At 43.5% G+C, this 20,932-nt stretch overlaps 1 protein-coding gene across 1 annotated transcript in view; it reads right to left on the bottom strand.

Annotated features, from left to right (window-relative positions):
• Window positions 1–20,932, bottom strand: part of LOC106572121 (neurotensin receptor type 1) — a 56,574-nt gene that overhangs the window by 15,596 nt on the left and 20,046 nt on the right. Inside the window, exon 2 of the mRNA XM_014145977.2 lies at window positions 733–934. Coding sequence (XP_014001452.1) covers window positions 733–934 — 202 coding nt within the window. The remainder of the gene's footprint in view (window positions 1–732; window positions 935–20,932) is intronic.

Below are 20,932 nucleotides of genomic sequence, written 5' to 3'. Positions count from 1 at the left end.
ACTTTTTGCACCAAAGTACGTTCATCTCTAGGAGACAGAACGTTTCTCCTTCCTGTGCGGTATGACAGCTGCATGGTCCCATGGTGTTTATACTTGCGTACGATTGTTTGTACAGATGAACGTGGTACCTTCAGACGTTTATAAATTGCTCCCAAGGATGAACCAGACTTGTGGAGGCCTACAATTTTATTTCTGAGGTCTTGGCTGATATGTTTTGATTTTCCCATGATGTCAAGCAAAGAGGCACTGAGTTTGAAGGTAGGCCTTGAAATACATCCACAGGTACATCTCCAATTGACTCAAATGATGTCAATTAGTCTATCAGAAGCTTCTAAAGCCATGACATCATTTTCTGGAATTTTCCAAGCTGTATAAAGGCACAGTCAACTTAGTGTATGTAATCTTCTGACCCACTGGAATTGTGATACAGTGAATTATAAGTGAAATCTGTCTGTAAACAATTGTTGGAAAAATGACTTGTCATGCACAAAGTAGATGTCCTAACCGACTTGCCATAACTATAGTTCGTTAACAAGACATTTGTGGAGTAGTTGAAAAACGAGTTTTAATGACTCCAACCTAACTGTATGTAAACTTCCGACTTCAACTGCACATACCTGTTTAAGCATTTCTGCCAGTTAAAAGGAATAGTCTTGTGTTTAACTCTTCATAGCTGTGTGTGTGTGTGCGTGCGTGCTTGTATGTGTACGCAAGTGAGCATTGTATACTCACGAAGAACCATGACTCCATGACGCAGCGACTGTGTGCGGTTTGGCTCCACAGCGATACTCAGCATGGTAGGGTTGCCTTCAATAATGCAGATGCGGGTGTCCTGCTTCGTCTCTCTGAACATACGCAGCAGCTGACTGGCGATGACCCCGTTCAGAGCAGATATGGCTACCATGGGAACCACAAAGGACAGGAACACATTCACCTGTCCAGAGAAAGGGAGGGGCAGCGAGATAAAGTTAGTAAGACTGTGTACTTTCTGGAATTCTGCCAATGAGCCAATATAGTATTTGCCTCAAACAGTTTTGGAAATGCAATCATCAACGATCAATAGACATATTGATTCCTTTTAAGTCTGTTTAAAAGTTGGTCTGAAAGAGAGAGTAGACAGTAGAGGAGATGACAATGTGGAAGATGGCCCTTACCTGTGTCTGGATATAATTAGTTATATATTATCTGATATCTGAATGCTACACCAGACAGACCAGAGGTTTCAGCCATTCTCCCCCCTCTTATTAGCTGTTGTCCTTTTAATATCAGCAGTAGCGCTTAAACAATATGCATTCCATTGGAATGGATGCATTTCATCATTAGTAATCTGGGAACCCCTATCCCCACCCCGCCCTACCTGCTGTTCCTCCACAGTCCCCGCCTTGCACCGCTCCCATTGTTTTTTCAAGCGCAACGATAATTTTGGATGTGTCACGTCCTGACCATAGTAAGAGGTTATTTTCTATGGTAGAGTAGGTCAGGGCGTGTTTTGTGTTTTTCTATGTTATGTATTTCTATGTTTTAGTTCTAGTTTTTCTATTTCTAGGTTGTTTTTTGGGTTGATCTCCAATTTGAGTCCTCATTGTCTCTAATTGGAGATCATATTTAAGTAGGGGTTTTTCTTCCTGGGTTTGGTGGGTTATTATATTTTGAGTAGTGTTTGTTTCTCTCTGCGTCACGGTTTGTTGTTTTGTCATATTCAGTTATTTGTGTATTGCAAAGTTTCACGGATTTAATAAAATGTGGAACTACAACCACGCTGCACTTTGGTCCGCTCCTTTCGACAGCCGTGACAGAATAACCCACCACAAAAGGACCAAGCAGCGTGGAAATGAATGGACCTGGGAGGAAGTTCTGGACGACAAGGGATCCTGGACATGGGAGGAGATCCAGGCTGGATGGGATCGCCTCCCATGGGAACAGGTGGAGGCAGCGAGAGCAGAGTGGCGACGAGATGAGGAACTAGCTTGGCAACAAGGCAAGCACAAGATTGGCAGAGTCAGGTTGGAGACCTGAGCCAACTCCCCGTGCTTACTGTGGGGGGCGAGTGATTGAGCAAGCACCATGTTATGCTGAGATACGCACTGTGTCGCCAATGCGCAGCTACAGCCCGGTGCGCTCAGTGCAAGCTCCTCACAGGTGCCGTGCTAGAGTTGGCATTCAGCCAGGAAGGAGTATGCCTGCTCAGCGTTCCTGGTCTCCGGTGCGTATTTCTATGTTTTAGTTCTAGTTTTTCTATTTCTATGTTGTTTTTGGGGTTGATCTCCAATTTGAGATCATATTTAAGTAGGGGTTTTTCTTCCTGGTTTGGTGGGTTATTATATTTTGAGTAGTGTTTGTTTCTCTCTGCGTCACGGTTTGTTTTGTCATATTCAGTTATTTGTGTTTCACGGATTTAATAAAATGTAGTACTACAACCACGCTGCACTTTGGTCCGCTCCTTTTGACAGCCGTGACAGGATGAAAGATGTTAATCGTCTTAATTAACAAATTGCATAATTTTAGCGGCTCTCAGCTTGCCTAGACTACATGCTGATTAGGCTTGAAAGGGGAGAAAATGAATAATGCCATGGTATGCTGTCAAAATAATAATTTGGGCAAGTGCTTTTGCAAAGCTGGTGCTGTAATGTGTGACCAAGCTAATTCTTTGGATAATAATTTTTGTCATGCACTTTGTTGTGCTCATGGGGGGAGATAGGGGTCCTACTAAACAACCCAAAACAGGTACCCAAAACAGATACGCAGAACAACCCAAAAGTAGCCCAAAAGACCCCAAACAAGTATCCAAAACAACCCAAAAGTACCCAAAGCAACCCAAAACCAAAAGTACCCAAAAGGAACACAAACTATCGAAGGAGCTTGGCGTGGATGTATCCCTGGAGGATCTGGAGCGATGCTATCAGAACGGCATGAAACAGAAGGCTGCTAAATACCCTTGCATGGTAATCTATAAACTGTGAAACCATGCGACCAAAGTCAATATTCTGAAGACACGGGGGAAAGGAGATTAAAATCTATGGCCAGTCCATTTGATTCATCCAGGATCTGTCTGCTAAACTGAGGGAAAAATGTAAGCAATTCCTTCCGCTCAAACAGTCACTGGAGGAAAAAGGAATCAAGACTCAATTCCGATTCCCGGCAGTGCTGTGGGTATGGAAGGGAACACAGAGGATGGAGTTCACAAGCGCCAATGAAGCCCTGAACAGGTTGCAGGAAACCTTTCCAGTTGAGAGCCCAATGCCCTAAGGAAAGGAAGAAGCTGAAAAAAGTGATAAGCATACTAGGCTACATACAGTGATGCCCAAGACCAGTATATTGTAAGTTCAGACAATATTCTTTCCCCCTCCCCCCAATACGATCTAGACTCTATTGTCCCCAAGTAACTGTTCTTCTTTAGGAAGTAGGGATGGAATTAGGCCAATGAGATACATGGACACTGAAACACAATATAAATGGGAAATATAGAATGTATGTTAGTAATTGTCAATAATTGTTCTGTGGATGTGTGGGAGAGAGGGTGTGAGTGGGTGTGTGTGTGTATGTGCATACGGGTATACACTGAGTATACCAAACATTAGGAATATTGAGTCCCCCCCATCCCCCACTTTTGCCCTCAGAATAGCCTCAATTCATCAGGGCATGGACTCTACAAGGTGTCAAAAGCATTCCCATGTTGGCCCATGTTGACTCCAATGCTTCCACCGTTGTTTCAAGTTGGCTAGATGTTGTTTGGGTGATGGACCATTCTTGATACACACGGGAAACTGTTGAACATGAAAAACCCAGCAGCGTTGCAGTTCTGTACACAAACCGGTATGCCTGGCACCTACTACCAAACCCTGTTCAAAGGAACTTAAATATTTAGACTTGTAGAGAGGGGTGTAGACGTGTCTGAGAAGAAGGGAGGGTGGAAAAGATGGAGGTTTTTGATTAACTTGCCCTGGGTCGGTAAGAGAGGACATATATGGGAGGTGGTGATTAACTTGCCCTGGGTGGGTAAGGGAGGTGGTGATTAACTTGCCCTGGGTGGGTAAGAGAGGACATGTATGGGAGGTGGTGATTAACTTGCCCTGGGTGGGTAAGAGAGGACATGTATGGGAGTGGGTGATTAACTTGCCCTGGGTGGGTAAGAGAGGACATGTATGGGAGGTGGTGATTAACTTGCCCAATTAAAATAATAGTTATAAAGGAAATGAAAAATGCTAGGTAGAGCAGGCCCAGAGAATTTTATATGGTCGAATTACACTCCTCGCTCTTACAGTGCCTTCAGAAAGTATTCATACCCCTTGACTTATTCTACAGTTTGTTGTGTTACAGTCTGAATTCCAAATTAATTAAATAAATAAAACAGCTCACCCATCTACACACAATAACACATAATGACAAAGGGAAAACATGTTTTTAGAAATGTTTGCAAATTGATTGAAGATTAAATACAGAAAAATCTAATTTACAGTGCATCGGAAAGTATTTACTGCGCCATTCGTAAGACACTGCATCTCAGTGCAAGAGGCGTCACTGCAGTGCCTGGTTCGAATCCAGGCTGCATCACATTCGGCCATGATTGGGAGTCCCATAGGGCGGCGCACAATAGGCCCAGCGTCGTCCCGGGTTTGGCCGGGGTAGGCCGTCATTGTAAATATGAATTTGTTCTTAACTGACTTGCCTAGTTAAAGAAAGGTTAAATAAAAATACATTTAGACCCCTTCACTTTTTCCACATTTTGTTATGTAACTGCCTCATGCTAAAATGGATTAAAAGTGTTGTTTTCCCCCTCATCAAGCTACACACAATACCCCATAATGGCAAAGCAAAAAAAAGGTTTTTAGAAATGTTTGCAAATTTATTGAAAGAAAAACCCTGATATCATGTGACCGACCAGCTCAATTCGGATTAAAGTAGCAACATTTGAAATTGTGTTTTTTACATTGGGTAAAAGTAGGGACTCAGAGCTAGAAAATGGTATATTATACACTAAAGTTGAAAAAAAATGGGAAAGTAATTCTGCTTTGAAAATAGATAAACTTGTAACCCCACTTTTGAGAAAATGGCTTGAATAATTTTGGTAAACCTACTGGATAGCTCTTCTTTGTCCACACCCATTCAGCATCGTTCACACCCTCTTAAACCCCACCAATCTCTTTAAGGATTCACAACCAAAGATTTCAAGACCAAAAGTTGGTTTATACTACGTCTAGTAGTATAAACCAGTAACATCATAAACATTCTATTGTTTTCCGATTTCAAACTTGTCGTTGTCGTTATGAAAAAGTGTAAATACAAAAACTACAGGCTACATGACATCAACAGCCTGGTGGTCCAAAATAGCTTAACCCCTGTGCGGACATCCAGCGAAAAATCATATCGCCATTAGCATAACAAAATGTAATAATTAAAAAAAACAAAAAACAATTCAAATTATATCGTTTTATAGATACACCTCTCCTGAATCGAACCACGTTGTCCGATTTCAAAAAGGCTTTACAGCAAAAGCAAAACATTAGATTATGTTAGAGGAGTATATCGTAAAAGTAGCCACATAGCCATTTTCCGACCAACCACATGCATCACAAATAACCAAAAAACAGCTAAATGCAGCACTAACCTTTGACAATCTTCATCAGATGACACACCTAGGACATCATGTTACACAATACATGCATTCTTTTGTTCGATAAAGTTCATTTTTATATATAAAAACAGCATTTTACATCGGTGCGTAACGTTGACTAACTATTTTCCCTCAAATGCATCCGATGAAACAGAGCAACAATTTACTAAATTACTATTCGAAAACATTTTTAAAATGTAATATTGTCATTCTAAGATTTATAGATGAATATCTCTTGAAAGCACCTGTAATGCCATATTTAAAATTAACTTTACTGGGTAATCATACTTTGCAATGAAAGGGGATGCGATGCTCTGAAAAATTGGCTGACGTTACAGGTCAGCGCCATCTTGGAACAATCGCATATCACATCTAGTCTTGTATACTATTGTCAATAATCACTTACCTTTGGTTGTCTTCATCAGAAAGCACTTCCAGGAATCCCAGGTCCACAACAAATGTATTTTCGTTCGAAAAAGTTCATCCATTATGTTCCATTAGCTTGTTCATGTTAGCGCGTCTGAAGGCTGATCCAAATCCTCCGTCGGCCACGGGACAGCCATTTCGACAAAAAGCATTTTTTTCCCATTTAGGTTCGTTCAAACATGTCAAACGTTGTATAACATAAATCTTCAGGGCGTTTTTCAACAAGAGAGCCAATAAGATTCGAGGGGGACGATTGCATTGTGTTTCAAAACGTTTCGAAAGGGGAGGGTAACCAGGGGCGCCGGCGTCATAATGGTGATGGCCCTCTCCGTGTGACCACGTTCCACAGCGTCTCATTCATTCAGTTTTCACAGTAGGAGTCTCAAATCACTTTGTAAAGACTGGGGACATCTAGTGGAAGCAATAGGACGTGCTCAATGAACCATAGCTCACGGTGTGATTAATAGGCAACGTGATGAAGTTGAGTTCGCAATTCAGAATTCCACTTCCTGTTTCGATCTGTCTCGGGGTTTTGACTGCCATATGAGTTCTGTTATACTCACAGACACCATTCAAACAGTTTTAGAACCTTTAGGGTGTTTTCTATCCATAAGTATTAATTATATGCATATCCTAGCTTCTGAGTTTGAGTAGGAGGCCGTTTAAAATGGGCACGATTTTTTTTTCAAAAATCGCTTTTAGCGCCCCCTATCCTAGGGGAACGCCAAGAGGTTAACTGGTATATTGTAACACCAATAAACCCACCCGTCACTCTAGAAAACCAGGCAACTAAAAGCAACTTTCTAAACATTGTTTTGGTTCGTTTCTAGCTTGTTAGCTAGGTAGCTAGCTAATGTTACATTATTCATTTCAAATAATTACCATATCATATAGCTGACATATAGTGTTTTTACTTTAGCTCATTTCTACTCATTATTACAGGAAATAAACTCAAAACAAGATCATTGTTTACAAGTGAATGGCGAGCCAATTACAGAAAATAGCTTACGGTTTTGAGTGTGACGAAATAAAAGCAGGGCAATCTACCGGATAATTTTACAACTCGGACACTGTCTCATTGGCCTAACGTTATATCCTAATTTGACTTTGGTGCAGGTCATGTTGTTTTTCACATTACCGTCTCTGGTAAACACACACTATATCAACTAAAATCAATGTTTGGGGGCTCCCGAGTGGCACAGCAGTCTAAGGTACTGCATCTACAGAAACCCTGGTTAGATTTCAGGCTGTATCACAACTGGCTGTGATTGGGAGTCTCATAGGGCAGCGCGCAATTGGCCCAGCGTAGTCCGGGTTTGGCCGGTGTAGGCCTTCATTGTAAATAAGAATTGGTTCTTAACTGACTTTCCTAGTTAAATAAAGATGAAATAAAAATGTGGAGTCTTTTATTCAGACATGTAGTTAGCTAGCTAGCTAAACAATGAACCATAATCCAAACTCATAATGTTACTACCCTGCATGAATATGCAGGTAGCTAACCAACCAGATTCAATGTTAGCTAGCTAGCTAACATTAGGCTATAGCTAGCAATCAAATGGCTTTGAGATAAGTAATATTACTACAGATCAAGTAATATTACTACAGATCATACACGTAACGTTGGTTAGCGAGCCAGCCAGCTAATGTTAGCTAGCTAACAGTACACTTTAACTTGAGATGAAAGCGACTTTCTAACAAAATTAGAAACATATAATATCTGAAAATGTAGCTAGCTTGACACTCTTACCCATATACATGGATGGACACTTCTCCCGCTCTGTCACAGATGCAATGGTTACCCTTAGTTTGAAGATGTAATCCAGAGACGGGTGTTTTATAACAGCCTTCTGTGTGTTCTCTTTTTGATCCCTCTGCATAATTGCAATCAAACGGCAAAATCTCCTTAGCTATCATACTCTAATTCCACCGGGCATTCCACTGATTTCAACAACACTTTTGCAGTTCTACTACATGATATCTTAAAAAAGCTGTGTTAGAAAGGATTACCTACACATTCTGACCAGTTTATGTTATTGACCGAAGCATGCTACATGGCAGACCAATCCGAACTCATCTCTCGGCATGTCCAGCCCATCAATTTTTTCAGCCAATCATGGCTAGCGGGAAGGTTCCTGACTTTTTCCATGGCTAAACCAACTAGGCTCGCAATTTAACAATTGTATTCGTATTTACAGATGGCATACAAGTTTTATTAAGGCATATGAAAGTTCACATGTTCAAGAAGGCATTTCTGCCAAAAAATGCATTTTGATCCAAAAAATATTTTACTTTCAAATGCCTCTCCTGTGAAGTAGTGACGTGCGACTTACGCCTAGTTTCCTGAAACGAGCCACATTTACATAAATATTCAGACCCTTTACTCAATACTTTGTTGAAGCACCTTTGGCACCGATTACAACCTCAAGTCATCTTGAGCTTGGCACACCTGTATTTGGTGAGTTTCTCCCATTCTTCTCTGCAGATTCTCTCAAGCTCTATCAGATTGGATGGGGAGCGTCGCTGCACAGCTATTTTCAGGTCTCTCCAGAGATATTCGATAGGGTTCAATTCCGGGCTCTGGCTGGGCCACTCAAGGACATTCAGAGAATTGTCCCGAAGCCACTCTTGTATTGTCTTGGCTGTGTGTTTAGGGTCGTTGTCCTGTTGGAAGGTGAATCTGAGGTCCTGAGCGCTCTGGAGCAGGTTTTCATCAAGGATTTCTCTGTACCTGGCTCTGTTCATCTTTCCCTCAATCCTGACTAGTCTCCCAGTCCCTGCCACTGAAAAACATCCCCACAGCATGATGCTGTCACCACCATGCTTCACCGTAGGGATGGTGCCAGGTTTCTTCCAGACGTGACGCTTGGCATTCAGGCCAAGGAGTTCAATCTTGGTTTCATCAGACCAGAGAATTTTGTTTCTCATGGCCCAAGAGTACTTTTGGTGCTTTTTAGCAAACTCCAAGTGGGCTGTCATGTGCCTTTTACTGAGGAGTGGCTTTCGTCAGGCCACTCTACCATAAAGGCCTGATTGGTGGAGTGCTACAGAGATGGTTGTCTTTCTGGAAGCTTCCCCCATCTTCACAGAGGAACTCTGTAGCTCTGTCAGAATGACAATTGGGTTCTTGATGACCTCCCTGACCAAGGCCCTTCTCCCCCGATTGCTCAGTTTGGCCGGGCGGCCAGCTCTAGGCAGTTCCAAACTCTTTCTATTTAAGAATGGAGGCCACTGTGTTCTTGGGGACCTTCAATGCTGCAATAATGTTTTAATACCCTTCCCCAGATCTGTGCCTCGACACAATCCTGTCTTGGAGCTCTACGGACACTTCCTTTTGTGTTTGCTCTGACATGCACTGTCAACTTTGTGACCTTATATAGACAGGTGTGTGCCTTTCCAAATCATGTCCAATTCATTGAATGTACCACAGCTGGACTCCAATCAAATTGTAGAAACATCTCAAGGAGGATCAATAGAAACAGGATGCACCTGAGCTCAATTTCGAGTCTCATAGCAAAGGGTCTGAATACTTATGTAAATAAGGCATTTTTGTTTTCACGTTGTCATTATGGGTTATTGTGTGTAGCTTGATGAGATTAAAAAAAAAATACATTTTAGAATGAGTCTGTAACGTAGTGAAATGAGTCAAGGGGTGTGAATACTTTCCGAATGCATTGTATACAATTGTACACAATAAATATGCATTTATACTATGATCCTCCCGTTCTATGTAATGCCACTGCCCTCATAGATCATGTCAACTAAAATATTTTATTTGGTTCTTCAATGATAGATGGAACAGAATGTCACGTCCTGACCAGTATAAGGGTTAATTGTTATGGTAGTTTGGTTAGGACGTGGCAGAGGGTATTTGTTTTATGTGGTTCGGGGTGATGTTTTTGCAGAAGGGCGTTTGATTTATTATTTCCGGGTTTTGGTTTATGTTCTATGTTTATGTATTTCTATGTTTAGTCTAGTGAGTGTATTTCTATGTTAGGTTAATGGGGGTTTGGGACTCTCAATTGGAGGCAGGTGCTTCCTCGTTGCCTCTGATTGAGAGTCCTATATATGGGTAATTGTTTGGTGTAGGTTTTGTGGGAGATTGTTTCTTGTCTAGCGTGTGTGAGCCTGAGAAGACTGTTCGTTGAGCGTGAGTTCGTTTTGTTATTTTGGTGTTCATTTTGAGTTTAATAAAAGTTCAAGATGAGCAACCACATACCTGCTGCATTTTGGTCCTCCTTTCCCAACGACAACCGTGACACAGAAGGTTTACTTTGATTCTATACAGGTAAAGACCAACAAAATCCAACTCATCACATGGAATGTGCACAGGCTCCATTGTGGGAAAAAAACATGGTTCTCGAACACTTAAAGAGATTGTCAGCAGCTGTGGTTTTCTTGCAAGCGTTACATTAAAAAAGGTTACATTTAATATTTAAAGAGAATCTGGGTTGTAGAGGCCTATGTTGTCACCTACTGTAATAACAGCAGTGTTGGCATCCTGATAAGTGTGAATACACAATTTACCCATATCCCAGCACATGGACCAGGAAGGGTGTTTTCTACTGTTGAATTTTACCTTACACATTGATTTGATTGTATGTCCTATCAGGGGCAAATCTGGAGTCCTTAGATATAATTCAAGCTATATTAGATCGAATCCAGATAGGAACTATTATTTTGGTAGGTGACCAAAGGCATGCATTAGAAAAGATTGACAGACGTAGTAATAAAAAAAGGCACATTTAGGGAGCCTCCAAAGAGACTGAAAATGTTAATCTCTACAAATAATTTACAGGACACCTGGAGATTACTCCCAATTACAAAATAATATACGTTTTTCTCTTAAAGTAAGAAAAGCTATTAAAAAATTGACTACATTTCCAAAAATGCACTCAACAAAGTACTGGATTTAAAAAAATCATGATATAGTGCTATTGGATCGTACTCTAGTATCAGCTTAATTACACCAATAGAAAATACACTTAGTGATAGAATTTGGACAATAAACAGAACACATCTGGACCCGAAATGCATTAAATACATAAACTAAAAACCTTTATTACAAATGTAAGCTTAGAGGACAGAGAAAAGCCAACCCCCAATATAATCTGGGATGCGTTTAAGGCATACATTAGTGACAGATCATCTCATAAAAAAAAGCTAAATCTGATTTAGAAATAGTGATTTATTTTTCTTAAATTATTATCTTAGAAAAAGCCCATAAAAAAATCTTTACAAGGTAAGGAAGAAGATCCAATTCCTCCTTAAGTTCAGACATTTTAACGGCTGTCAGAATGATCGGACCAACGCGCAGCATGGTTGTAGTTCCACATCTTTTTATTTATAGTGAAACGTTGCAATACACCAAATACTAGAAAATACAAAAAACAGCAAACCGTGAAGCAGAGAGGAAAACACACTACTCAAAATTAACAACCCACAAACACCAAAAGGAAAAACCCCCTACGGGCTGCGGACCCCCTACGGGCTGTGGACCGCCGCTGAAGACTCTGGGCTGCGGACCGCCGCTGAAGACTCCGGGCTGCAAACCGCCGCTGGAGGCTCCGGGCCGCGGACCGCCGCAGGAGGCTCCGGGCCGCGGACCGCCGCAGGAGGCTCCGGGCCGCGGACCGCCGCAGGAGGCTCCGGGCCGCGGACCGCCGCAGGAGGCTCCGGACCGGGGAGCGTCGCCGGAGGCTGGCTCCGGACCGGGGAGCGTCGCCAGAGGCTGGCTCCGGACCGGGGTGCGTCGCCGGAGGCTGGCTCCGGACTGGGAGGCGTCATCATAGGTTCCAGACTAATGACCGTTGCTGCTGGCTCCATGCCATGGATCATCTCTACAGGTTCCGCACCAAGGATCATCACTGGAGGCTTCTTACCATGGATTATCTCTACAGGCTTCATGCCATGGTTTATCCCTACAGGCTCTGGACCATGTATAATCCCTCCAGGCTTTTTGCCAAGGATTATTTCTTCAGGTTCCGGGCCATGGATTACCTCTTCAGGCTTCGTGCCATGGAATATCCCTACAGGCTCCGGGCCATGGATCATCACTAGAGACTTAGTGCCATGGATCACTGCTACAGGCGTCGGACCATCGATTATCACTGGAGACTTTGTACGTGGAGCAGGAACCGGTCTCACCGGACTGGGGAGACGCACTGAGGACCGAGTGCTCAAAGCATGCACCGGCCGTACTGGGTTATGGATGCGCACTGGAGGGAGAGTGCGAAGAACAAGCACAGGACATACTGGATTCTGGAGGCGCACTGGAGGGAGAGCGCGAGGAGCAGGCACAGGACGTACTGTGCTGTGGAAGCGCACTGGAGAGAGAGTGCGAGGAGCAGGCACAGGACATACTGTGCTATGGAAGCACACTGGAGAGAGAGTGCGAGGAGCAGGCACAGGACGTACTGTGCTATGGAAGCGCACTGGAGAGAGAGTGCGAGGAGCAGGCACAGGACATGTGCTATGGAAGCACACTGGAGAGAGAGTGCGAGGAGCAGGCACAGGACGTACTGTGCTATGGAGGCGCACTGGAGAGAGAGTGCGAGGAGCAGGCACAGGACGTACTGTGCTATGGAGGCGCACTGGAGAGAGAGTGCGAGGAGCAGGCACAGGACGTACTGTGCTATGGAGGCGCACTGGAGAGAGAGTGCGAGAGGCAGGCACATGCTCACCACAAAAAGCACGGGGAGTTGACTCAGGCCTCACCCCTGGCCCAGCCAAACTACCCGTGTGCCCCCCAAAAATGTTTTGGGGCTGCCTCTCGTTCTTCCCAGGTAGGCTCCGATATCGCTCGATTACCTGTCCCCAAGTCCAGTTTCTCCTGTCCGTCCACTCCTTATGAGACCAGGTGTCCATTTCTGCCTGGGCACGCCGCTTGATCCAATCATGGTGGGTAGTTCTGTAACGTGGGTCGTATAAAGGGGACCAAGGCACAGCGTGTAAAGTGCTCATATTTCCTTTTTAATGATAACGCTTAAACAAAATAACAAAAACAACAGCCAACAGTTCTGTCAGGTACATAGACAAAACAGAAAACAACTACCCACAAAACCCAGGAAGGAAAAACCTCCTACTTAAATATGATCTCCAATCAGAGGCAACGAGGACCAGCTGCCTCCAATTGGAGATCAACCCCAAAAAACAACATAGAAATAGAAAACCTAGAACACAAAACGTAGAAATAGAAAACAAGAAAACCAACCAAACACGCCCTGACCTACTCTACTATAGAAAATGACATCTTACTAGGGTCAGGACGTGACAGGAATGCGATCTTTTACTTTTGAAGAGAGCCCAAAATTACAACGTACTCAAATAAAGCATATTATTTAATGGCAAATAAACCTGGTAAATATCTCACAGCCCTCACAAACAAGTGCATGCTAAAACCAGTTATAATATATTTCTTATTATTTAAAAAACACTTTTTACCCCTTTCTCACTGCAATTTCGTGATATCCAATTGGTAGTTACAGTCTTGTCCCATCGCTGCAACTTCCGTATGGATTCGGGTGAGGCGAAGATCAAGAGCCACGTGACCTCCGAAACACAACCCTGCCAAGCCGCACTGCTTCTTGACACACTGCTCGCTTAACCCAGAAGCCAGCCGCACCAATGTGTTGGAGGAAACACCATACAACTGGTGACCGAAGTCAGTGTACATGCACCCGGCCCGCCACGAGCAGTGTGCATGCACCCGGCCCGCCACGAGGAGTCACTAGAGTGCGATGGGACAAAGACATCCTGGCTGGCCAAACCCTCCCCTAACCCAGACCCACTGCTGTCCCTTCGATATGGATAGGGCGGTGCTCCCTCTGCTGGAGTCCACGATCATCTCCTTTGTTTTGTTGATGCTGAGTGAGAGGTTGTTTTCCTGACACCACACTCCGAGTGCCTTCACCTTTTCACTGTAGGGTGTCTCGTTGTTGTTGGTAATCAAGACCACTATGTTGTGTCGTCTGCAAACTTGATGATTGAGTTGGAGGTGTGCATGGCGTGGCTGAACAGGGAGTACAGGAGAGGACTGAGCACGCACCCTTGTGGGGCCCCAGTGTTGAGGGTCAGCGAAGTGGAGATGTTGTTTCCTACCTTCACCACCTGGGGGCGGCCCGTCAGAAAGTCCAGGACCCAATTGCACAGGGCGGAGTTGAGACCCAGGGCCTCCAGCTTGATGACGAGCTTAGAGGGTACTATGGTGTTGAATGCTGAGCTGTAGTCAATGAACAGCATTCTTACATAGGTATTCCTTTTGTCCAGATGGGATAGGGCAGTGTGCAGTGTGCTGGCGATTGTATCGTCTTTGGACCTGTTGGGGCGGTATACAAACTGAAGTTGGTCTAGGGTGGCAGGTAAGGTGGAGGTGATATGATCCTTGACTAGTCTCTCAAAGCACTTCATGATGACAGAAGTGAGTGCTACGGGGTGATAGTCATTTAATTCAGTTATCTTTGCCTTCTTGGGTACAGGAACAATGGTAGCCATCTTGAAGCATGTGGGGACAACAGACTGGGATAGGGAGTGATTGAATATGTCTGTAAACACACTAGCCAGCTGGTCTGCGCATGCTTTGAGGATGCGGCTTGGGATGCCGTCTGGGCCAGCAGCCTTGCGAGGGTTAAAACGTTAAAATGTTTTACTCACATCAGCCATGGAAAAGGGGGGGCGCAGTCCTTGTTAGCGGGCCGCGATGGTGGCACTGCATTATCCTCAAAGTGGGCAAAGAAGTTGTTTAGTTTGTCTGGAAGTGTGACGTCGGTGTCCGTGATGTGGCTGGATTTCTTTTTGTAGTCCGTGATTTCCTGTTGACCCTGCCACATACGTCTCGTGTCTGAGACGTTGAATTGCGACTCCACCTTGTCCCTGTACTGGCATTTCGCTTATTTGATTTCCTTGTGGAGGGAATAGCTACACTGTTTACATTCAGACATATTCCCAGACCTCTTTCCATGGTTAAATGCGGTGGTTCGCACTTTCAATTGTGCACGAATGCCGCCATGGTTTGGGAAGGTTTTAATAGTCACAGTGGGTACAACATCTCCAATGCACTTCTTTATAAACACACTCACCGAGTCAGTGTATAGGTCGATGTTGTTCTCTGAGGCAGACCTTGTGCTGGAGACAATAAAAGGCCACTCTAAAATGTGCAATTATGTCACACAACACAATGACACAAGTTTTGAGGGAGTGTGCAATTGGCATGCTGACTGCAGGAATGTCCACCAGAGCTGTTGCCAGATAATTTCTCTATCATAAGCCTCCTCCAACGTTGTTTTTGAGAATTTGAGTTTGGTAGTACGTCCAACCAGCCTCACAACCGCAGACCACATGAAACCACGCCAGCCCAAGACCTCCACATCTGGCTTCTTCACCTGCGGGATCGTCTGAGACCAGCCACCTGGACAGCTGATGAAACTGAGGAGTATTTCTGTCTGTAATAAAGCCCTTTTGTGGGGAAAAACTCATTCTGGTTGACTAGGCCTGGCTCCCCAGTGGGTGGGACTGGCTCCCAAGTGGGTGGGCCTACAGTATACCCTCCCAGGCCCACTGATCACCGCATCATGTGAAATCCATAGATTAGGGCCTAATTAATTTATTTTAATTGACTGATTTTCTTATATGAACTGTAACTCAGTAAAAACTTTTAAATTGTTGCATGTTGCGTTTATATATATGAATCAGAAATAAAACAACTGTTGGACAGCTTACCAGACTTAATACAAATTAATCACGGGGTTTATTAAAAATAGACACAAACAAATACAAGAACATGTTCAGTTTAATACAATACGCAAAAAAAAAAGATATAGATTTATCAATAATGGCTGTTGATCCCGAAAAGGCTTTCGACCGTCTTGAATGGCCTTTTCCTAAAGAAATATATAAACTATAGGAACCAAGACTTAAAAATAACTGATATTGGCACAAGATCTAGGGAATGTTGGGACATACAATATCTAATGAGATTACAGTTACGAGAATCGATGCTTAATCCAGTATAAATTAATATATAGTATTTATTATATAAGAGACAAAATTCTACGGCTGTAGAATTTGTGTGTAAAACTAATAATGATTTAATATTCCATGCCTTCTGGGAATGTTATGAAGTCCAAAAGTTACGAGTGTAGTTCAAAAGTTGGCTGTCAGAAGTATTACAATGTAAATGTACTTTTAATCTGTCTGTCGGTATATTTCAAGACATGGCATATGAGCAGTAAGATACCCGATGGGTTGGACAATACTTTCCCTGTCAATCATCTTAAAGGTATACTTAAAAACTGGAAATCAACCAGTCCTCTGTCGTTAATGCAATGGAAAGGTCAAATTCCTTACTATCTAAAAGAGAAACAAAATGGTGCAGTTTGAGGCCATGTGGTGGACAGTAATACGGCCGCTGGAGATAGAGGTGTGTGCTAGTGGGTCTGGGCAGGTGTGATGTAGTGATGTTTGTATGATGTGGTCACTTGTATGTGTATGTTTTGTATTGTTTATAAAATATCAAATAAAGTCTTACAACAAAATAAAGAAACACTGGCAGCCACAACAACACAAAACCAACCAAACGATCAGTTCAGATTCACGTTTCAGACACGTCAATCATGGCTTGGTATATTAATACATTAGAAATAGTCCGGGTCCCTCGAGTCATCAGTGACGTTTCCTGTAAACTGTGACGTGGGACACAATCCTGTTCGCCTGCCATGAACGGAGCAGTCTATTGGCTCAATCAATAGCTCTATTGAAACAGAAGGAGCTAGGCTATCGTCCTGTGCTAACGGTTTGACCGTATCTATTTCCTACCCAAAGCAATAGTCTCATATCTAAACATAATTGTATATGAACTATAATTTTGCTATAAATGCAATATTTCAGGTATTATGTCTGACTGAGAACAAAGTGATTATTACGCTTTGATATATTAGAATCATAGTTATCAATACAGCACTCTTACATCGTTCTCAGACAAACAATGTCCCGTGTAGACTTCAATAAAAGTCTGCCGTCTCGACTCATAATGTACTGTTTAGTACTTGACCACTTTTAAGCTTTTTTAAATAAATGCATTTTCTGGGTCAAGACCGTGCGTAAAATTTTATTGACATGTTTGATAGTGCACCTGAATTGAAAAAAGCCTTATTGATCAACAATTGAGTGCTGTCGTTTGAGTGCTGTCCACCCTAATGTGAGGCAGCTTGATGTACAAGTACACCCCTTGGGCAGGATGCTAGTCTATCGCAGGGCCTGGTATGCATAGTGCTATCTGATATAGGGCGGCAGGTAGCCTGGCGGTTATAGTGTTGGGCCAGTAATTAAAAGGTTGCTTGTTCCAATCCCCGAGCCGACAAAGTATAAAATCTGTTGATGTGCCCTAGCAAGGCACATAACCCTAATTGCTTCCGTAAGTCACTCTGGATAAGATGTTAAATTACTCAAATTATATTAAGAATGAGCAGTACTGTTCCTGTTGATACAGACTAAGTATAGCATGTCACATTATTATGATTCATAGGAATACTGCCGATTTAGAGCGTTGAGCACAACAAAAGCATGGTATGAATGAAGGTTATATAATTACTTTACTTATGACGCAAGCCATTCACAGCCATTCATTTGCCTCTCTGACTGTGCGAAGCACTGACACTGTCCATTTACATGTGCCCTTTATGATCCAACAAAGACATGAGGAATGGAAGCTACTCAATATCTGCTTACGTTACTACCCCTGACACAATGGGTCTGCACTGGGCCAACAAATTCAAGAGAGAGTTTATAGTGCTCGTTTAAACTTTTTAAGTACTGTATACTGTATGCCTTGAGCCTTGGATAGGCCTTGAATCTTTGACAGAAGTCCTCTCCACCCACCACTCCCTACCCTTATCCTCATCACAGTCATCTTTCAGAATTACAGTATTCAGCCATGTCAAGAGATGCTACAGTAACAAGATTTCTGAGTGTCTCTGTGGATCCAACAAACCCTAATCTTTGGTCCCATACTCATTCTATATCCATAAGAAGAGGATTTTTTTTCTTCCTGGATCTAGTTTTAGCTAACATACTTTAGCATCGTTTCCTGTATCTCCACCGAATTAAACAGATAAATGTGACCAAGTAATGTTTACTGGAAAACACAGAATACTATCTGCAGTATGGGCCCTCAAAACACCTGTGACCTTTCAAATCAGAGAGCCTGTGACTTCTATTTAACATGACTGAAAGAAGGAACAGCCAGTAGATAGATTTCTTTTTACCCCTACACTCCAAAGGTTGTGTCCAAAATCTGGCTTGACTACTACTTCCTTAAACTGCAAACTGTTTAGAACGTACAGTTTAGTAAAAATGCCTCATCTAATGCGCGATTGCGTTGATTCCCGCCATTCATTCATTTTGGTACAGTGCGTCTCCTCAGCTGATTATTAGATGTTGTCAGACACACATGAGTCTCTGAAGATGATTATCTTCCTCAAGTGTGCAGCGAATTCTGATAGATTAAAAGACAAAATGAGTATGACATCTTGGCATTTAAAAGATAAAAATAAATCTAAATTTCTCATGAAACCATTTTTTCGCGTACCCAAACTGCCTACTATTTAGAATGCAAGTATTCGGACATGGCCTAAGTCTGTTTGTTTTCTTGGCACTGGTCCCTAGGAGTTTGGGGTTTCCCTTTGCCCTGTTCTGCCCTCCTGCTTTTAGACAGATGACTGGAAATTAGGTGGTTGGTCTGTCTGCCAGGAAAATTGGTGTAAAAGCTCCCCCTTCTGAAAACCTGAGAGGACTTAGTGTGCGTAATGAACAAGGTCAGAAACGGCAGGGCAGAATATGCTTTGGGAAAACATGAACTGTCTGATTGCATGGCCCTAACGAGGCTAAGCTGGGACAGGCAATTAGAAGAGACAAAACCCTAACGAGCTGCAGCCAGTCTGAGCCACTTTCAATGACAGCTTTCAATGATTAGAGCTTTCTAATTATATATTTTTTGCTGTGAACTTGTACTTTATGCGAGAGAAAAATAGGCTATATAAGGATTTTAACAATTTGCTCGCATGCTCTGTTGCATGCTTTGAGAATGCCATGTTATTAGCACTCCGTAGCTTTAGCAGACCTTTGAACTTCAGAGCATACACTGTATCACTCGTTAAGCATTCCCAATTTGTTCAGTGGAACTGACAGGATTAAGGGAAGGATCATGAATCTGAGGACACCCGTCTAGACTATAAAACACCTCTAAATCATACTGTGTGTCTCTGTCTGTCCCCAAGATCAACACAGTATGTTCCAGCCACAGCAGCTCCTAGACTCCAGTAAAAGATGAAAGGCCAAAACAGCTTTATTTTGGTGCCATGTTAACTGTTTAATGCAATGTCATGAACACTACCTTTCAGAAACTTCCTCTGTGGGCGTCCAATTGTCATTTGTGGGTATACAGTTGAGTTAGATTGTATTGTCAATGCTGGGCGATGATTGTAGCTTTTCATGCGCACACACACACATTTTTTGTTTGTATAGCAGTCTGTGGAATGTGCGAGTCCATTGAACATCTGGCAGGCTGGCTCTGGGTTTGCCCCTGGGTTTAACCCCGGTGCTGTCTCTGACTTTGTCCCAGGGAGAGCTGTCTGCTCTGGGCTCAAGGCCAGTCTCACACACAAAACAAAGAATACCTGCCCAGAAACCTCAGCACCATGAAAACACTCCTCCCGGGAATGCCCAGGCATTCCATTCAATTCTCTCGCTCTCATATATATATATATACTGCTCAAAAAAATAAAGGGAACACTTAAACAACACAGTGTAACTCCAAGTCAATCACACTTCTGTGAAATCAAACTGTCCACTTAGGAAGCAACACTGATTGACAATACATTTCACATGCTGTTGTGCAAATGGAATAGACAACTGGTGGAAATTATAGGCAATTAGCAAGACACCCCCAATAAAGGAGTGGTTCTGCAGGTGGTGACCACAGACGACTTCTCAGTTCCTATGCTTCCTGGCTGATGTTTTGGTCACTTTTGAATGCTGGCGGTGCTTTCACTCTAGTGGTAGCATGAGACGGAGTCTACAACCCACACAAGTGGCTCAGGTAGTGCAGCTCATCCAGGATGGCACATCAATGCGAGCTGTGGCAAGAAGGTTTGCTGTGTCTGTCAGCGTAGTGTCCAGAGCATGGAGGCGCTACCAGGAGACAGGCCAGTGCATCAGGAGACGTGGAGGAGGCCGTAGGAGGGCAACAACCCAGCAGCAGGACCGCTACCTCCGCCTTTGTGCAAGGAGGAGCAGGAGGAGCACTGCCAGAGCCCTGCAAAATGACCTCCAGCAGGCCACAAATGTGCATGTGTCTGCTCAAACGGTCAGAAACAGACTCCATGAGGGTGGTATGAGGGCCCGACGTCCACAGGTGGGGGTTGTGCTTACAGCCCAACACCGTGCAGGACATTTGGCATTTGCCAGAGAACACCAAGATTGGCAAATTCGCCACTGGCGCCCTGTGCTCTTCACAGATGAAAGCAGGTTCATACTGAGCACATGTGACAGACGTGACAGTCTGGAGACGCCGTGGAGAACGTTCTGCTGCCTGCAACATCCTCCAGCATGACCGGTTTGGCGGTGGGTCAGTCATGGTGTGGGTTGGCATTTCTTTGGGGGCCGCACAGCCCTCCATGTGCTCGCCAGAAGTAGCCTGACTGCCATTAGGTACCGAGATGAGATCCTCAGATCCCTTGTGAGACCATATGCTGGTGCGGTTGGCCCTGGGTTCCTCCTAATGCAAGACAATGCTAGACCTCATGTGGCTGGAGTGTGTCAGCAGTTCCTGCAAGAGGAAGGCATTGATGCTATGGACTGGCCCACCCGTTCCCCAGACCTGAATCCAATAAGATCATTTCATTC

Source organism: Salmo salar, chromosome ssa15 (genome assembly GCF_905237065.1).
Source record: "Salmo salar chromosome ssa15, Ssal_v3.1, whole genome shotgun sequence".
NCBI classification, from domain to species: Eukaryota; Metazoa; Chordata; class Actinopteri; order Salmoniformes; family Salmonidae; genus Salmo; species Salmo salar.
Note: the sequence above shows the minus strand (reverse complement) of the source record. Positions and strands in the feature narration are given on the sequence as shown.